This window comes from Odocoileus virginianus, chromosome 9 (genome assembly GCF_023699985.2).
Source record: "Odocoileus virginianus isolate 20LAN1187 ecotype Illinois chromosome 9, Ovbor_1.2, whole genome shotgun sequence".
Taxonomy (NCBI): domain Eukaryota; kingdom Metazoa; phylum Chordata; class Mammalia; order Artiodactyla; family Cervidae; genus Odocoileus; species Odocoileus virginianus.
Window position 1 is genome coordinate 36,137,134 of NC_069682.1, and position 15,098 is coordinate 36,152,231.

Sequence of the window (15,098 nt, forward strand, 5' to 3'; positions counted from 1 at the left end):
AGCCTAGGGCGCAGCCTGAGGTCGATCTGGAGGAACCACATGTGGGTCAGAGGGCAGGACCAGCTGTGCAGCAAATCTGGGACCACACGTGTCACAGGGGCTATCACGGGCCTGGCTTCAGACAACCAGCAGAGAACAGAAAGCTGCTTCCCCAAGGGGTTGTTGTCCAGTCGCTAAGTCATGTCGGATTCTATGTGATTCCATGGACTGCAGCACACCAGCCTGTTTTTCACTATCTCCTGGAGCTTGCTCAGATTCATGTCCATTGAGTCACTGTTGCTGTCTAACCATCTCATCTTCTGCTACTCCCTTCTCCTTTGGCTTTCAATCTTCTCCAAATCAGGGTCTTTTCCAATCAGTTGGCTCTTCGCATCAGGTGACCTAAGTATTGGAGCTTCAACTTCAGACTCAGTCCTTCCAATGAATATTCAGTTGATTTCCTTTAGAGTTGACTGGTTTGATCTCCGTGCAGTCCAAGGGACTCTCAAGAGTCTTCCTCAGCAACACAATTTGAAAGCTTCAGTTCTTCAGCACTCAGCCTTCCTTATTGTCCAATTCTCACATCCCTACGTGATTACTAGCAAAACTATAGCCTTGACCATACGGACCTTTGTCACCAAAGTGATGTCTCTGCTTTTCAGTATGCTATCTAGGTTGGTCACAGCTTTTCTTCCAAGGAGTAAGTCTTTTAATTTCATGGCTGCAGTCACCGTTGGCAGTGATTTTGGAGCCCAAGAAAATAAATTGTTACTGCTTGCTGAAGGCTCCGCTGCAACATCCGGAAAAAAAGGGCAGGTCAGCTCCAGGTCAGCTCCATCCGCACCCTAGTAGGGCCAGTGATCGCATGTGAGTGTAAATGAGGGACCCGCCTGTCAGCATCCCAGAGCCCCAGCAAGGAGCTGCCCCCCGAACGTGACCCCGCCCCGTGACCGAGGTGGGCTGGCCGCAGGCGCCTGCAGGAGGCTGTCTGTTCAGAGGCGCTTGCCCTCTGCCCAAAAGATGTCCTGGAGCCCAGAAAGGGAATGGTCCTCCTTCATCACACCCTCCCCTCTGGGGCCGCATGGCCAGGCGCGGGGCTGGACCGTGATCGCCACCTAGTGGTAGCCTGCTGGAACTGGGGGCGCGTTTCTCATTTCAGGAGAGGAGAGAGAGTTGAGATTTTCTTCTTCCGTGGTCTCCCCGCCTGCGGGGGTGGGGGAAGTCGTTTTGACTTCTTTTACTCACAGAGGACATGAAAATACAGAGGAATGTGCAACACTTGTCTTAGAAGAATTCAATGAAATAAAATCTCTAAGGAATAAGAAATCCACTCCTTCCAGCCATCAGCAGCACCCAGTGAGAAACACTGTCCTCGGCATTGGAAGTTTTGAGACAGGCTGGCCCCATGCTCCCTCGGGATGCCCTGGAGATGTGCTGCCTGGAAGGACCTTTCCGTGAACAGGGCAGATGTCCTTTGTGGGCGACCATCAGTCAACCTGCCGCCTCCAGGCGCCGCCAGACTCAGCAGGCAGGTCTTCCTCTCCACAAACAAGCCTCTTTCCATTCAGATGCTCTCAAAGGCCTGATTGCTAGCCCCTTATAGCCACTGTATTGTTCTTTTTGGAGGCCCCTGGTGTTTCCACCTAGTCCTTTTGAGGAAGGGGGATCAAACCCAGACCTTGTTCTCAAGTGGGCCACAGGGTGGCTTAGTCCTTGGGCCTCTGAGGGTCAGGGAGCAGCACCATTACCTCCGCGGTCTGGAAGTTTCTGCCTCTCCCTCCACACCATTTGCATCCAGGGATGGGGCACCCCACTATTTCTCTGACATTGTGTTCCCTGTAAATTCTGCTCTCACTTCGGAATCCTTTGCCCAGTTAAGCCCATTCTGGTTTCTTTCACTGCTATGATCATTAAGATAGTAAGCCCATTCTGGTTTTTCTGACTGCTATGGTCATTAAGATAATAGCTAAAAACATATACAGCCCTACCCCCATCAGTCATATGTCACAAAATAAGGCTTCCTTAGAGCTGCTTTCATATTATGGAGTGTCGGCTGCCCTCCCCAGAGACACACATTAAATTGGTCATCTAATCAACTCTTTGCCAGTATCTTGTGCTCTTTTAAGTAGCTATGAATTGATTGCTCTATCCTGTTGCCCAAGACTGATATTGAATTAACTTCAATTAATAGAAAACATTTTCCAACTTCAATCATTGGTTCCATTCCATGATTTATTGGATTTTTTGAAAGCTAGTGATTACATAAAAGCGACTGGAATGGATTCCGTACTATCCAGCCTGGGTCATAGGGCAATTTCCTTGACTTCTTTCTTTTCTCCCATCCTGGTTTGACATCTTCATCCAAACACCAGCCTGTTGGATGCAATAATGACATATGACAAAAGGACAAAACCTGATGGAATCAATGTCTTTTTCACTGTCTTTTTGGGAACAGTGAGTTGCCAAGAAAGGTGACCACTTTCTCCTCATCCTTCTCTCTACTCCTTCAGGGCGACTGGAGGGAGGTCCTCTCATGTGCCTTTGAGCTGCACCTGCTGGGCTTTGAGGTTGTCTGTGTCTGTTGTCACCACAACTGGTAGTGGTTATCATCACCAGCGACTGAATGATGCCAGTTGTTAGCCAAGTTAACCATCTCAGTGCCGTGATCACCCTCTATACGGATGCTTCTGCCTCAGAGACTCCAGTGGGCCCCCGCCTGTCAGAAAGCCACTCAGAGATGCTCGAGCCCAAATCAGTCATGTCCTGAGTGCAGGCAAAGAAAGAGCTTCCTGCTGGAATGAAATGGAGCATATTCATTTGGTTTTCACACCATACCATCTGGGCAAATAGGGTTCCTTGGAAGGAACATGAAATTAAGAGCCAGGGCTGGGTTCTAGGACCGACTCTCCAGCTAAGTGAGCAATCGCAGGGAAACTATGCATGTTCTCTGTAGCCCCGTTCCCTGTATAAATCAATGAGCCAAGATTATACCACTTTTCCCCAAAAAATGAGAAGCAATTTTAGATGCTATTACTATATGGACCATGGCTTATATAAATTCAGTCCTGTTGTGTATTTCCTTTGGGTCCTAACTGATGACGGAGGTTTTCTGTGCGGCCCTGTGTGTTCACTGCTTCTGACCCTGCTAAGCTCCCTTCACATACGGCAGGCCCATGACCCAGGATGTGGGCAATTGACAGCGTCCAGGCAGGATCTTCACTGTTGTCACTGCGTGCATTTTTATTTTCTCTCTACACATGGTGTGGATTCTCCACTTCCAGTTGTGATGCAAAATTTTCTTTGAAAATAAGTTCTTTTGAGGAAATGAAAGAGTAGGTTGACTGATTGGAAAATATTGAGTCCCTAGACACCCAGGTGCTTACATAAGAGCTTGAAGGTGCTGTACAAGGCACAGAGACATGCAGACAGCTTCCAGGCGGCCCATAAGTGGCTAATGTTTGGATGCCCCCACCAAGCTCTGCATTGCCTTCCAGATCCAAAATTCTACAAATAACAAGGTTGGGCTTCCCTCTCACTCCACCCTCAGACAGAAAATGGGCTGATGCTCTGTTCTCTGAACCAGGCCCACCCCAGTCTGCCAGCAGACCTCCCTCCACTGAGGTGCCCACAGATGCTTCAGACTCCAAACCAGCCCCAGCCCTGGTTCCCACCAACAAGCCACGAGGGCAAGTAACATGCAGTGATAAGGCATGCGTGTGCATGTTTGTATGTGTCTAATCTTCTCTTTTTTTTATCTTCTTTCTCACAGTTCATTTATGATGAACAAGTTTCCTGGTAAGTACCTCTCTTCCCCTTCCAAGTTCCCCTTGCTGTGTTGCAGAGATAGTATCTTAAAAACCAGAATCAGAGTTTAGGAAAGAAAGGGAAATGTCAGGGCAGCTTGGAACGGCTAGCACTTCTTGGGAAACTTGAGTCCATCTCAACAAACAAACCAGCTTTAACGGAGCAGAAACCATTTCCCTTGGGCTGGGCTAGTGCGCTTCCTTTGCTATTATCCCGCCATCTTTCATCCAGATTAGACAGTGTGATTTAATTGTGCTTTTCTGTAGTCAGCCATGGGCAAGGCCACGGACAAGATTTGATGAACCTTTTCCAGTTGTTCAGACCACGTTGCCATATTTTGAATACCATATATATCACAGGAGCCAGAGGTGGAGGCACTTCCATGACCTTTAACCTATTAGAATTCTGCCTAACATTCAAGATAAACTTGGAGCTCTGAAAAATCAGTGATTTCTTGATAGATTAAAAATATTGCCCAAATTAAGTATATGGGAACATTTGCATTTGGGTCAATGTCCAAATTGCCTTTTTTGAGATGAGTTCTGAGCATGTCAGCTGTGTTTGTAATGGAAACAGAAATTGGGTGTGTTGTGCATTCTTGTTCCCTTTTTCAAATATTTGATCTGTGGAAGTAGAGTGATGTGAAAATACAGCTACTTTTTCTGAGATAACTTCTCAGAAACAGGCAGTTGTGATGCTGCAGGTAGGCAACCTGCATAGTATTATTTAAAGCTAAGAATGAGGTAGCAAAAAAGTACAAATAATTGGTTCCTACTCTATAGCACAGGGAGCTAATATATTCAGTATCCTATAGTAAACCATATGGAAAAGAATATGCATAATAATAATAGGTTATATCATTTTTAAGTAAAAATAAAAAAATACAGAGCCCAGCTGTCTTCATTTTTAGCAAAATGAGTGCTAGCCCTTTGCAGGAGCGACACCTCTGCACCCTAGGTCGTCACTGTGATTTCAGAATTCCAGGTGTCAGGGGACATATCACATTGACCATAAATGTTACACACTATTCAGGGTATTAAGGTATTCTGCTGCTCTCTCTTCTCTGCCCAAGAGGGCGAGGGGGAGACATCTGGGAGAGTTTGCTCTAAGACACATGGTCTGTGTACTGACCCATAAGAAATAGGAAAGAAGTCTTCTTTGAATAAGTGATCAATGGGCTGAAAGGGATCAAGATGCCTGGGAAAATCTCAGCTCAGAGGCCAGGGAAGAACCTCCTCGTGGGATCCACCTGGACCTGGTTACTGTATGCAATGGTGATATTGTCCCCTCATGTTCTTGGAGATTTAGCGCAGCACAAGAGAACTTGCAGAAGCATTGCCACTTGAACTCATGGCACGGTTAACACAACCAGCACTGTCTCTTGGCAAACAGCAGGTGCCTAAGTGTTCCTCAGGGTTGCTGCTGTTTGCTAACCATGCTGCTATAAGGACAACAAGTTATGATCACACTGACCTCAGAAATCTTTCTGCTGCGTTTGTGCAGAAGACCTGAAGCAAGGAGATTCACAGGTGGTTTCCCATCTGATGGTCTTAGAAGGAGCCCCCTCTCATCTCCCTGGCCTTGCTCATGAAAACCACATAGGAGGACGTGAAAGCAGGTTCATGACAAGTCTGTGTCAGTCCTTAGCCTCTTTCAGGAGACTTTAGGTGGTTTGGACCCCCGATTTCTTTCAGTAGCATCACCAGCATCACCAGCACTGTGTCTATAATGGCCTCATACAGTATCTGCAGAATCATTCTTGACCCATGGGTGGTGGCCCATGGCGAGGCCTGACTCACCGTAACTCACATAGCCAGCTGCTCGTTGGATGACTGCTTCTTTCCAACACTGCATTTTTATAAAATAGCACTGCAGCAGGAACCTGTGTGTGCATCCTTTTCATGTTTGACCACATATTTCTCTGGGATCAGTTTCTAGACATGGAACTTGAAAGCACACAGGAAAGCCATAACCTAACATTTCTCCATAGACCATCCCTCAGGAACCTTTTCTTGAAGCAAAAATGATGCTCTCAATTAACTAATTAAATTCTACACCTGAAGAGGAACCTAGAAATCAAGTTCCTTGTTTTCTAACTGGAAGTTACTAAAATAAACTAGAGGAAGTGTTCAAAGTATCAAAACTTCAAGGTACATTCCAGAAGTTTCATTATTTTTCCCTTGACCATTCTCCCACTTGTTCATTCTTATCCTTTCTGACAGCACCTTCCCTGACCCATATGTGTCTGTCTGTCTGTCTTCTCCCTCCCTCCCCTCTCTCCTTCTCTGTCTCCATCTCCCACTGTATCTAATGTATCTAGCAGGCCTTACTCCGATGTAGCTACCAGTCCCTTGGTTGCTCCTGTCATTTCCTTCAGGTTGCCATTTGTATCTGAATTGTTTTAGTGAATGATTAAGCTGTGGTCAGATTTAATACACAGAGTCCTATTGCTGTGTTCAAAGCACTCTTTGGAGTGAGCAAATAAGAGAAGAGGAAGCATTCCCCTTTTGAGTGGAGGAAGGAAGAGATCCTCCAAAGCTGGGTGCTGCCTAGGACTTGTGTATAGATCAGGGACTGTGTGTGTGTTATTCTCATGGCTACCTCCTCCTTACTGTGTTTGGCAGGTTTAGTTGTTGTTCGCATCACACGAGCGTGTAAGGGAGTCGGGGGTGTGGCACATGTGCCTTGGTGGCTTCGTTAACTAACCATTCTTGGATTGTCCACAGGTGGGAGTCTTTGGTCCTCGTGTTGATGTATCTCATCTACATTGTCATCATGAAGTAAGTAAGATCCCTGCTCAGTTTCTCTCCCCAGACTCTTTCCTGCACTCAGCGTTATGTGGTGATGTGGACAGAGAGACGTTGCCCTTGCCCCTCTTCAGGACCTGGCAGCCTAGTTTTTGGCTGTTCTCTTTCATAATAAGAAAAGTGGCAAAACTTACCATATAGGCTTCTCCTTAGGACCATTCCGGTGTCCCCATATCCAGGAGCTGGCTTCCCACAGAGCAGGTGATTCAAGAGAGGGCAGGAAGGACCCAGCAACACCTTCTATGATCCAGCCTCACAAGTCACACACCATCCCTTCTGCCGTGTTCTATTTGTTAGAAAAGAGTCGCTGTGGTCTTCACTCCTTGCCTTTCCAAGAGAGGAGAGTCAATTACCTGTGGACATGTTTTAGACTGCCAGATCATGCATTCTTTTTTCCCCATGGAGTCTGCACAGATTGCCACCTGTATCAGGAGTTATGTTGCTGATGTAAGCACCGTGGTCAGAAACCTGCTGGGTCATCTTTTTTGACAAGGACTGCTGAGATGAGGAGCTTGTAAACAGTGCAGAGATACTCTGCGCTGCAGCCACCTGCCCCCATGGGAGCAGTTGCATTTGCTTCGAATTAGCCCATGCTCTCCCCCAGCCCATGTGACTGCAGGAGTAACCGCCTCCTCTAGAGGGAGGACAGCAGACCACTGCCAGTTCAGTTCAGTCACTCAGTCATGTCCAACTCTTTGCGACCCCATGGACTGCAGCGCACCAGGCTTCCCTGTCCATCACCAACTCCCGGAGTTTGCTCAAACTCATGTCCGTCGAGTCAGTGATACCATCCAACCATCTCATCCTCTGTCGTCCCCTTCTCCTCCCGCCTTCAATCTTTCCCAGCATCAGGGTCTTTTCTAGTGAGTCAGTTCTTCGAATTGGGTGGCCAGAGTATTGGAGTTTCAGCTTCAGCATAGTCCTTCCAATGAATATTCAGGACTGATTTCCTTTAGGATTGACTGGTTGGATCTCCTTGCAGTCCAAGGGACTCTCAAGAGTTTTCTCCAACACCACAATTCAAAAGCATCAATTATTTGGTACTAAGCTTTCTTTATAGTCCAACTCTCACATCATACATGACTACTGGGAAAAACATAACTTTGACTGGATGGACCTTTGTTGGCAAAAGGTCCTTTCGTCTGACTGCTGCCAGAAATCGCTGCTGTGGATGCATCCAGTAGCAGTCTGCCACTGACACATCAAGTTTTCTTTGCTGTTGAGGCCTAACAAAAATTAATTCTGGTGGCTGAGAACCCTGTGGGGAGAAATCAGTGTGGCCATTGGCCAATGTCACAGGAATAGTGAAGGCAGGAGCTGGCTTGACCAATGGCTGGGGTAGGCTGTGAGCCATTTGACACCATTGCACCCAATATGATGCCCAGTTTTCACCTCAGGAGCTGTCCATGGTCAGCATGGACCCAGCATCTGGATCTTGTGACTGAACGAGACTATTTCTAGACTAGAACTTCACCCAAAGTTATCCTGATGTGGAATTGCCGTGATGGTAATTGACATCACAGTAAGATGACAAAATCAGGTGCTTTTCCTACAAGTCACACATCCCAGTACATCAGCTCCCATAAGAAAACTGAGTTGGCCCAAAGGCTTTCCATAGTTTCTAGACTCCAAGGAAATGCCTTTGAATGCAGGAGCAGCCGATTTATTTCTCTTTCTCTCAAAGAGCAAAACTATCAGGGAATCCATGCCACCGTCAGGAAGCCTGAATAATACACGTCTTCTTTCAGCATTTTTTATTTCAAGTGTTTGGTTTTTTTTTTTTTAACATTTGATGCTTTGAGACCCCAGTGAGTCAAGAGCTCTCATCTCCCCTTTTGGAAAGGTGAATTCATTAATTATTCCAGGAGAACTGACTGAGTGTTTGCTATAAGACCAACATGGATCTTGTGTTTTAAAATCTGAATTTAGATGAAAGCACATCCCATACTGAATTCACTAAAGGCTGTACAGAATAAGGAGGCCTTCAGAAAGTTCTTTTTATCTAAAAAGAAGGAAGATTGAAGAATTTTGCCAGCATGCATTCCATAACCACCACACCCCTCTCCTGAGCCATCGTAACATCTGTGAGTTGTAGGCAGGGCATGTGGACATGAAAAGAACATACTGAACAATTTCCCTACCCCAAGCCAAGTCCAACGTGAAAGCTAATGAGGTGTGTTTCTGCTGATGTGTCAGCATTACCAGCTTCCCAGCTGTTCAGACCAGCAGGATACAAATAAAGTGGGGAACGGCAGCTACTGCGCTCGTGAAATTTTCTGCATAAATTCTGGTCCCAAGTTCTAAATTGAAATCTCTGCTCTTTTGCCATCCCCCTCAGTAATCAGAGGCTTTAATCATTGGGTTTTATAAAATCTGATTTATAAAATTGCATGCTTCACAGTAAAGTAGCTTTAGGGTGCAAGCACAAAATTTAAAACATTCAATTAAAAATATAAAACAGCAGCAGCCGTTAAAAACAGCCTATATTAGAATTGTCAGCTGCTTCCTGGATAGATGGCTTTAAAATGACTTTTAAACATTCTGTCTGAAGGTCAAAAAGCAGTTCTGGTTTGGCCCAATAGGTGGAAGCCTTAAGGGAGCCTGAAGCATACCTGACCTTGGTGAGGATTGATTTCTGCCCTTCCGGGTCATTTCGCTGGGATTTGGTCCCCAGATGAGGCAGTGTGGGCTTGTCGTTAAGATCAGGTGCTTCCTTTGCAGCCCTGGCTGCAGAACTGAGCCAGGTGGTTCCAGCATTTTGAATCTCAGTTTTTGCTTCAAGGAACAGAAGGAATGATGCTTCCTACCTGAAAGGCTGTTTATAAGGATGGGATGTGATAGAATAGTTAACTTAATTAACTGATCTCCAGTTCCAAGAAAGTGCTCATAATGATGCAATACATAGTAGTAGTATCCTATTATCCAAATCCAAATAAGTACACAACACACAGTTGTGAACTTTTAAAGCAAATCCCCTGGAGAGTCGGTATTTCTTGGGGGAAAGTGGATTCTAAGTCAAGATGACAGAAACAGTGCCTCTCCCTGGAGCTCCTCCAGGAGGGGGTACAGAGGGTGAGGAGACCTTGCCGTGAAGAATGCTGACCTGCAGAGCAGTCAGCAGAATAGCATGATGCACCCCATGTGCTCCCCATGAGTCCCCCCACTATTGACTCGCATCCTCCCCCCACACTGGCAGCTGTGTCACTCCCTCCACATGACCTGAAACCCCAGTTCTTGCCTGCTCAGTCTCTTCAGTCGTGTCCAACTCTTCGTGACCCTCTGCACTGTGTCCCGCCAGGCTCCCCTGTCCATGAGTTCTCCAGGCAGGAGTACTAGAGTGGATTGCCAGCCCTCCTCCAGGGGACCTTCCTGACCCATGGATTGAACCCACGTCTCTTATGTCTCTTGTATTGGTAGGAGGGTTCTTTATCACTAGCACCACCTGGGAAGCCCCGTGAAGCCCGGGACATCATACCAATTCATCTACCCAAACGTCAGTACGAACCTCTAAAAGGACTCATTTTTAACCCAGCCACACTATCATGATCATACCTAAAATGAATGCTAATTCTTTAATATGATTCAGTATCCAATGTTCAAATTCTCAACGGCCTCATAAATATTTTTTCAGTTCCCTCATAAATGTCACGAATAGTTTAAAAAGCAGAATTCAAATGAATTCCACTCATCACTATTGGTTGCTCCATATTTTAGATTTCTTTGAGTTTATAAATTCCCCCTCTTTTTTTTTTCCTTGCAATTTATTCTTGAATGAAATCTGATTGATGGCTCTGCAGAGTTTCCCACAGTATGGATGTTGTTGATTACATCTGTGGGATTGTGTGACCTGTTCCTCCAGCCCCTGTGTTGCCCCCGTGTCAGCCGTTGATATCATTCAGGTTGGACTGTGTCCAGAGTGGTGGAGAGTCGCACCAACAGACACCTGGATCTCCCTTTATCTTGGCAGCTGCCGATCCTCAGTATCTGGCTCCATCATTTCATCACGTTGCAGAATAGTCATGTTCTCATTCTATTCCTTGCAAGCCCTGAGATTATAAACCCTGGGAGTGGGCCTGCCCACTGCCCTTTCCACGGCTGCCACCATCCCTCCAGACTAGCTTTCTCTTCTCCCTCAGGCCTGTAGGAAGCACTATAAGTTCCCAGGGTGAACAGGAAGGGGCCCAGCCTTAGAGGATCCCCCACCTGTATCCCCATGGCAGGCCCACCACCCAGAGCTGCACTACGAACAGACACAGGATGCAGTGGGAAGGGGCCCCCAAGGGGCCTCATGTCTGTAGCAGGAAAAGGGATGAAGAAGAGGAGGGGGAACACAGCTTGAGTGGCATGTGAGCAGGATTTAGAGTCTAATGCTTGGGTGCCATTCTGTGGAAGGCCAGAGACCAAGCTGGTGGGACCCCTCAGTGGGTTGTCCCATGGTCAGTGAACCATCAAGACCTTTAAGTCTCTTAGTGAAAAAAGCAGCAGGGGCCACAGTGCCCTGGAGACTCTGCCCGGTGGCTGTCTTTGCCCCTGAGTTTCCTAGGATTCCTCCATGGGAGTCTTCTAATACCAGTGATAAAGGGACCAGGACAGTAGTACCTGCCAGAGCATCCCAGGAACTTGACTAAGCTGCCTTCCTTCCAACACACATGGGAGAAACTCCGCACAGTGTTTTGATTCTTTCCCTCAATGGCTCTGAAGAAACATAGCCCAGGATTTTGTCATAAAGCCAAGAGCCCCACAGACCTAGAATTATGGCACAACAGTGACAGACTTTCCCTGGATCCCAGCTTGTGACCTCAGGAAACCAAAGGCAGACAGAGACCTCGACAGTTAGCCCACCTGGGCACATGGACTGTGATGCTAGCGGCACAGGCGGATGTGACACCTTGACCTTCCTCCACCCAGCATGGCCCTGACAGCAAACGCCCTGGGGACATGGCCCAGAGGAGGGAGTCTTTACTCATCCATCTGAGCCTCATCACAGCCCTTCCATGCATAGACCACGAGTTGTTGTTCAGTAGCTCAGTCGTGTCTGACTCTGTCACCCCATAGACTGCAGGACGCCAGGCTTTCCTGTCCATCACTATCTCCCAGAGCTTGCTCAAACTCACGTCCATTGAGTCGGTGATGCCATCCAACCATCTCATTCTCTGTCATTCCCTTCTCTTCCCACCTTCAATCTTTTCCAGCATCAGGGTCTTTTCCAATGAGTCGGCTCTTCACATCAGGTGGTCAAAGTATTGGAGCTTCAGCTTCAGCATCAGTCCTTCCAATGAATATTCAGGACTGATTTCCTTTAGAATGGACTGGTTGGATCTCCTTGCTGTCCAAGGGACTCTCAAAAGTCTTCTCCAACACCACAGTTCAAAAGCATCAATTCTTCAGTGCTCAGCTTTCTTTATGGACCAACTCTCACATCCATACATAGATCATGAGTAAGGGAACTCAATCCCAGAGCTCCCCCACTGACATGAAAGACTGCAGAGAAAGCAGTGTGTCCCTATTTATCTGTCTGATGTTGGTTTTATTTTCACTTACCATATATCCTCAAGTTGGGGAAATGGGCTGAATATCCTGGGGAAAACAGGATGATAAAACAGTAACCATATTAACCTGAGGCACCAGATCCTGCACCCGTGTCCAGACTGGGGGAGCTTTGGGGAGCCAGGAGCCCAGGAGGGAGGGGCGGCAGTGCTGATGGGCTCTTTCTGCTCCTGGCCGTGTCCAGATACAACGCCTGCATACACCAGTGCTTCGAGAGGAGGACCAAGGGGGCCGGAAACATGGTCAATGGCTTAGCCAACAACGCCGAAATGGACGACAGCGGCAACTGCGACGCAACCGTGGTGCTACTCAAGAGAGGTAACCCTGGGGCCGTGCCCCACTGCGGGGCTGCGACGGGTACCACTGGCCCCACAGGGCGTGCCTGCCTCAGGGAGCGCCCCGGCCCCCGACTCCCTCCCATTGGCTTCATCCGGGAACAGGCTGATCCTGGTGATGGGCAGCCTCTGGAAGCTGGTGGAAGTTCTTGGACCAAACGTGCTGGGGGTGATAACAGAGAAACAAGATGGTAAAGGAGACACCAGGGGTGTCAAGGCGCTGACTGTCTCTCATTCTGGCCATGTGACCTTGGAGCAAGTTACTTAACCTCTCTGAGCCTCAATTTTTCTCTTCTGTAAAATGAGGATAATTTTTGTAACAAGGAGATAAAGTATGTAAAATACTCCATTAATGATAGTTGTTATTAGTGTATATTTATATCTGAATTCACTTTCAGGCTATATTACCTCAGTTTCCCAGCTGCAAAATGACATAGAAAAGAAAATGAAAGTGTTAGTCACTCAGTCATGTCCGACTCTGTGTGACCCCATGGACTGTAGCCTGCCAGGCTCCTCTGTCCATGGAATTCTCTGGGCAAGGATACTGGAGTGGGTTGCCATGCCCTCCTCCAGGGGATCTTCTTGACCCAGAGATCGAACCTGGGTCTCCTACATTGCAGGCAGATTCTTTACTGTCTGAGACACCAGGGAAGCCCTGAAAGTGTGAAAGTGTTAGTCACTCAATCATTCCCCCAAATTCTGATATTCAGTAGATGCTTAGTAAGCAGTTCCTATTCAAAGAGAAATAATACAATGCTCTCTGATAATATTCTTTCTTAGAGGAACATAGAAAATTATCATTTACTTTTGCCTAGAATGTGTTTCCCTTTTCATTTAACTTTTTTTTTAACTTTCCTATTGAAATGTGTGGGTTTATTTCTTCTCAGTCCCATTTCCTTCCTTTTCAGGGAAGGAAAAAAAGAAAATGAAAAATCTATAGGTTATTTCCAAGTACATATCTCAGTTTGAAATCTGTGGGTAATTATTAGAATTTGAAAATCAATTATTTGATGTCGTTTTCTCACTAATTATACTATACTAATTTCTCACTAATTATACCCATGTTTTTAAATGAAAGACTTTTGAGTATTCAGCGCTATCCCACATAAAGATTTCATTTCGTTTCTTCTCTGCAGGGTAGTTTATAACAATAAAAGGAATACTCTTAGAGAACCAAAGAGAGCCACCTACTATTAGTCAGTGTCTCCAGAGATCATTTCACGGTTTAGTGGCCTGGAGAACAGGAGTGAGGCTGTGACCCGTGAGCTGTGTCCTCACATTGCAACATCCGCGCAGAAGAGCTTGGGCCGTGGAGGAAGTATTCTTCAGGCCTGCTAGCAGATCATTTCACAAGATTTGTCCTAAGCACCCTCTGGACTTGAGCCTCTATAAGCTGGCCGGCTCCCTGCCCCCCGCCCCACCCCCTGTCAGCCCTGCATCCCCGCCATGTCCTCTGCTTGGACTAGCATCAAACCTGCAGCTTTTAACAGCCCACTATGAACACTCTTGACATTTTTAAAGGGCATAAAGGGTTACTAAAGACAATTGGGGGTCTTTCCTATGCCCCAGATAGTAGTGGCAGGAAAAGAATCCTTTGAGGAGAAAGGAAAATTCTCTTATGTTATCACTTATTTTTATTATTGTCAGAGAAGGACTCAAACTGTTTCAAGTCATTTCAAAGGAAGTATCGATGAGCCCATGGAAAGTGGATTTTGAATCTTCTTCAAATTTTAATCACAACCCTTTGAGACAGCTGGATGGGTGGGTGGATGGATGGATGAGTCAATGGGTGGGAGGGTCAGTGGGTTGGCAGATGGGTGGATGGAAAGAAGAGGGGGGAAGAAAGGAGAAAGGGAGGGAGCAAGAAAGATAAGGAAGGGAAGGAAGATGAATGACTATCTCTTTCCCACTCCTAGCCTCAACGCTATCTTTGTTTTATGTTTTTAATTTTCCTAGCCAATTTCCACCGCAAAGCATCAGTGATCATGGTAGACGAGCTGCTGTCGGCCTACCCACACCAGCTTTCTTTCTCTGAGGCTGGTCTTCGAATCATGATCACCAGCCACTTCCCCCCCAAGACCCGACTCTCCATGGCCAGTCGCATGTTAATCAATGAGGTATCTGAGAAAACAAGTCCATCTGCCACAGCCGGGGTGGGGAACTGGGCAGGGAGGACGTTCCCTAGTCTGCAGGTAAAAGCACCTGCCTCAGTGTTTTACACAGTAATGTCCCTCAGCTGTTCCCCAACATTCTTGCTCAGCTATGCATCCTGGTCCTTGCTCTTCCCGCCACGTGTCCAGAGATGTAGCCCAGCTCCCAGCTGTGTAGAAAGACTCTTCTGTCCCTTCTGCCTACCTTCTCATTATCTTCCATCGGAATAAAGCCCCCGGATGTGAACTTGCAGGAAAGTAGTTGTTAAGTCAAGGTTCCTTTAGTTTAGGGTACTGCAGAGTCTCTGATCCAAATTTTCCCAGGGATGCCTTTCTCTGAAATGGCAGCCTTGTTGATCCTAATCGGATACATTTTATGGCTTTCTCACATATCCAGGGAATTGCTACCGTCTGGCGAGGAGCATTAACAAGACAGTGCAAAGGCTAGAAAAGCAGTGCCCATTTGAGACATGGGG

General features: G+C 46.8%; 1 protein-coding gene across 3 annotated transcripts in view; it reads left to right on the plus strand.

The window, feature by feature from the left end:
* Nucleotides 1-15,098, plus strand: part of SLC24A3 (solute carrier family 24 member 3) — a 421,173-nt gene that overhangs the window by 380,988 nt on the left and 25,087 nt on the right. For all 3 annotated transcript variants that reach the window (XM_070472206.1, XM_070472207.1, XM_020878614.2), the window contains 4 exons: nucleotides 3,749-3,774; nucleotides 6,510-6,563; nucleotides 12,322-12,455; nucleotides 14,429-14,589. In XM_070472206.1, the coding sequence (XP_070328307.1) occupies nucleotides 3,749-3,774; nucleotides 6,510-6,563; nucleotides 12,322-12,455; nucleotides 14,429-14,589 (375 nt within the window). The remainder of the gene's footprint in view (nucleotides 1-3,748; nucleotides 3,775-6,509; nucleotides 6,564-12,321; nucleotides 12,456-14,428; nucleotides 14,590-15,098) is intronic.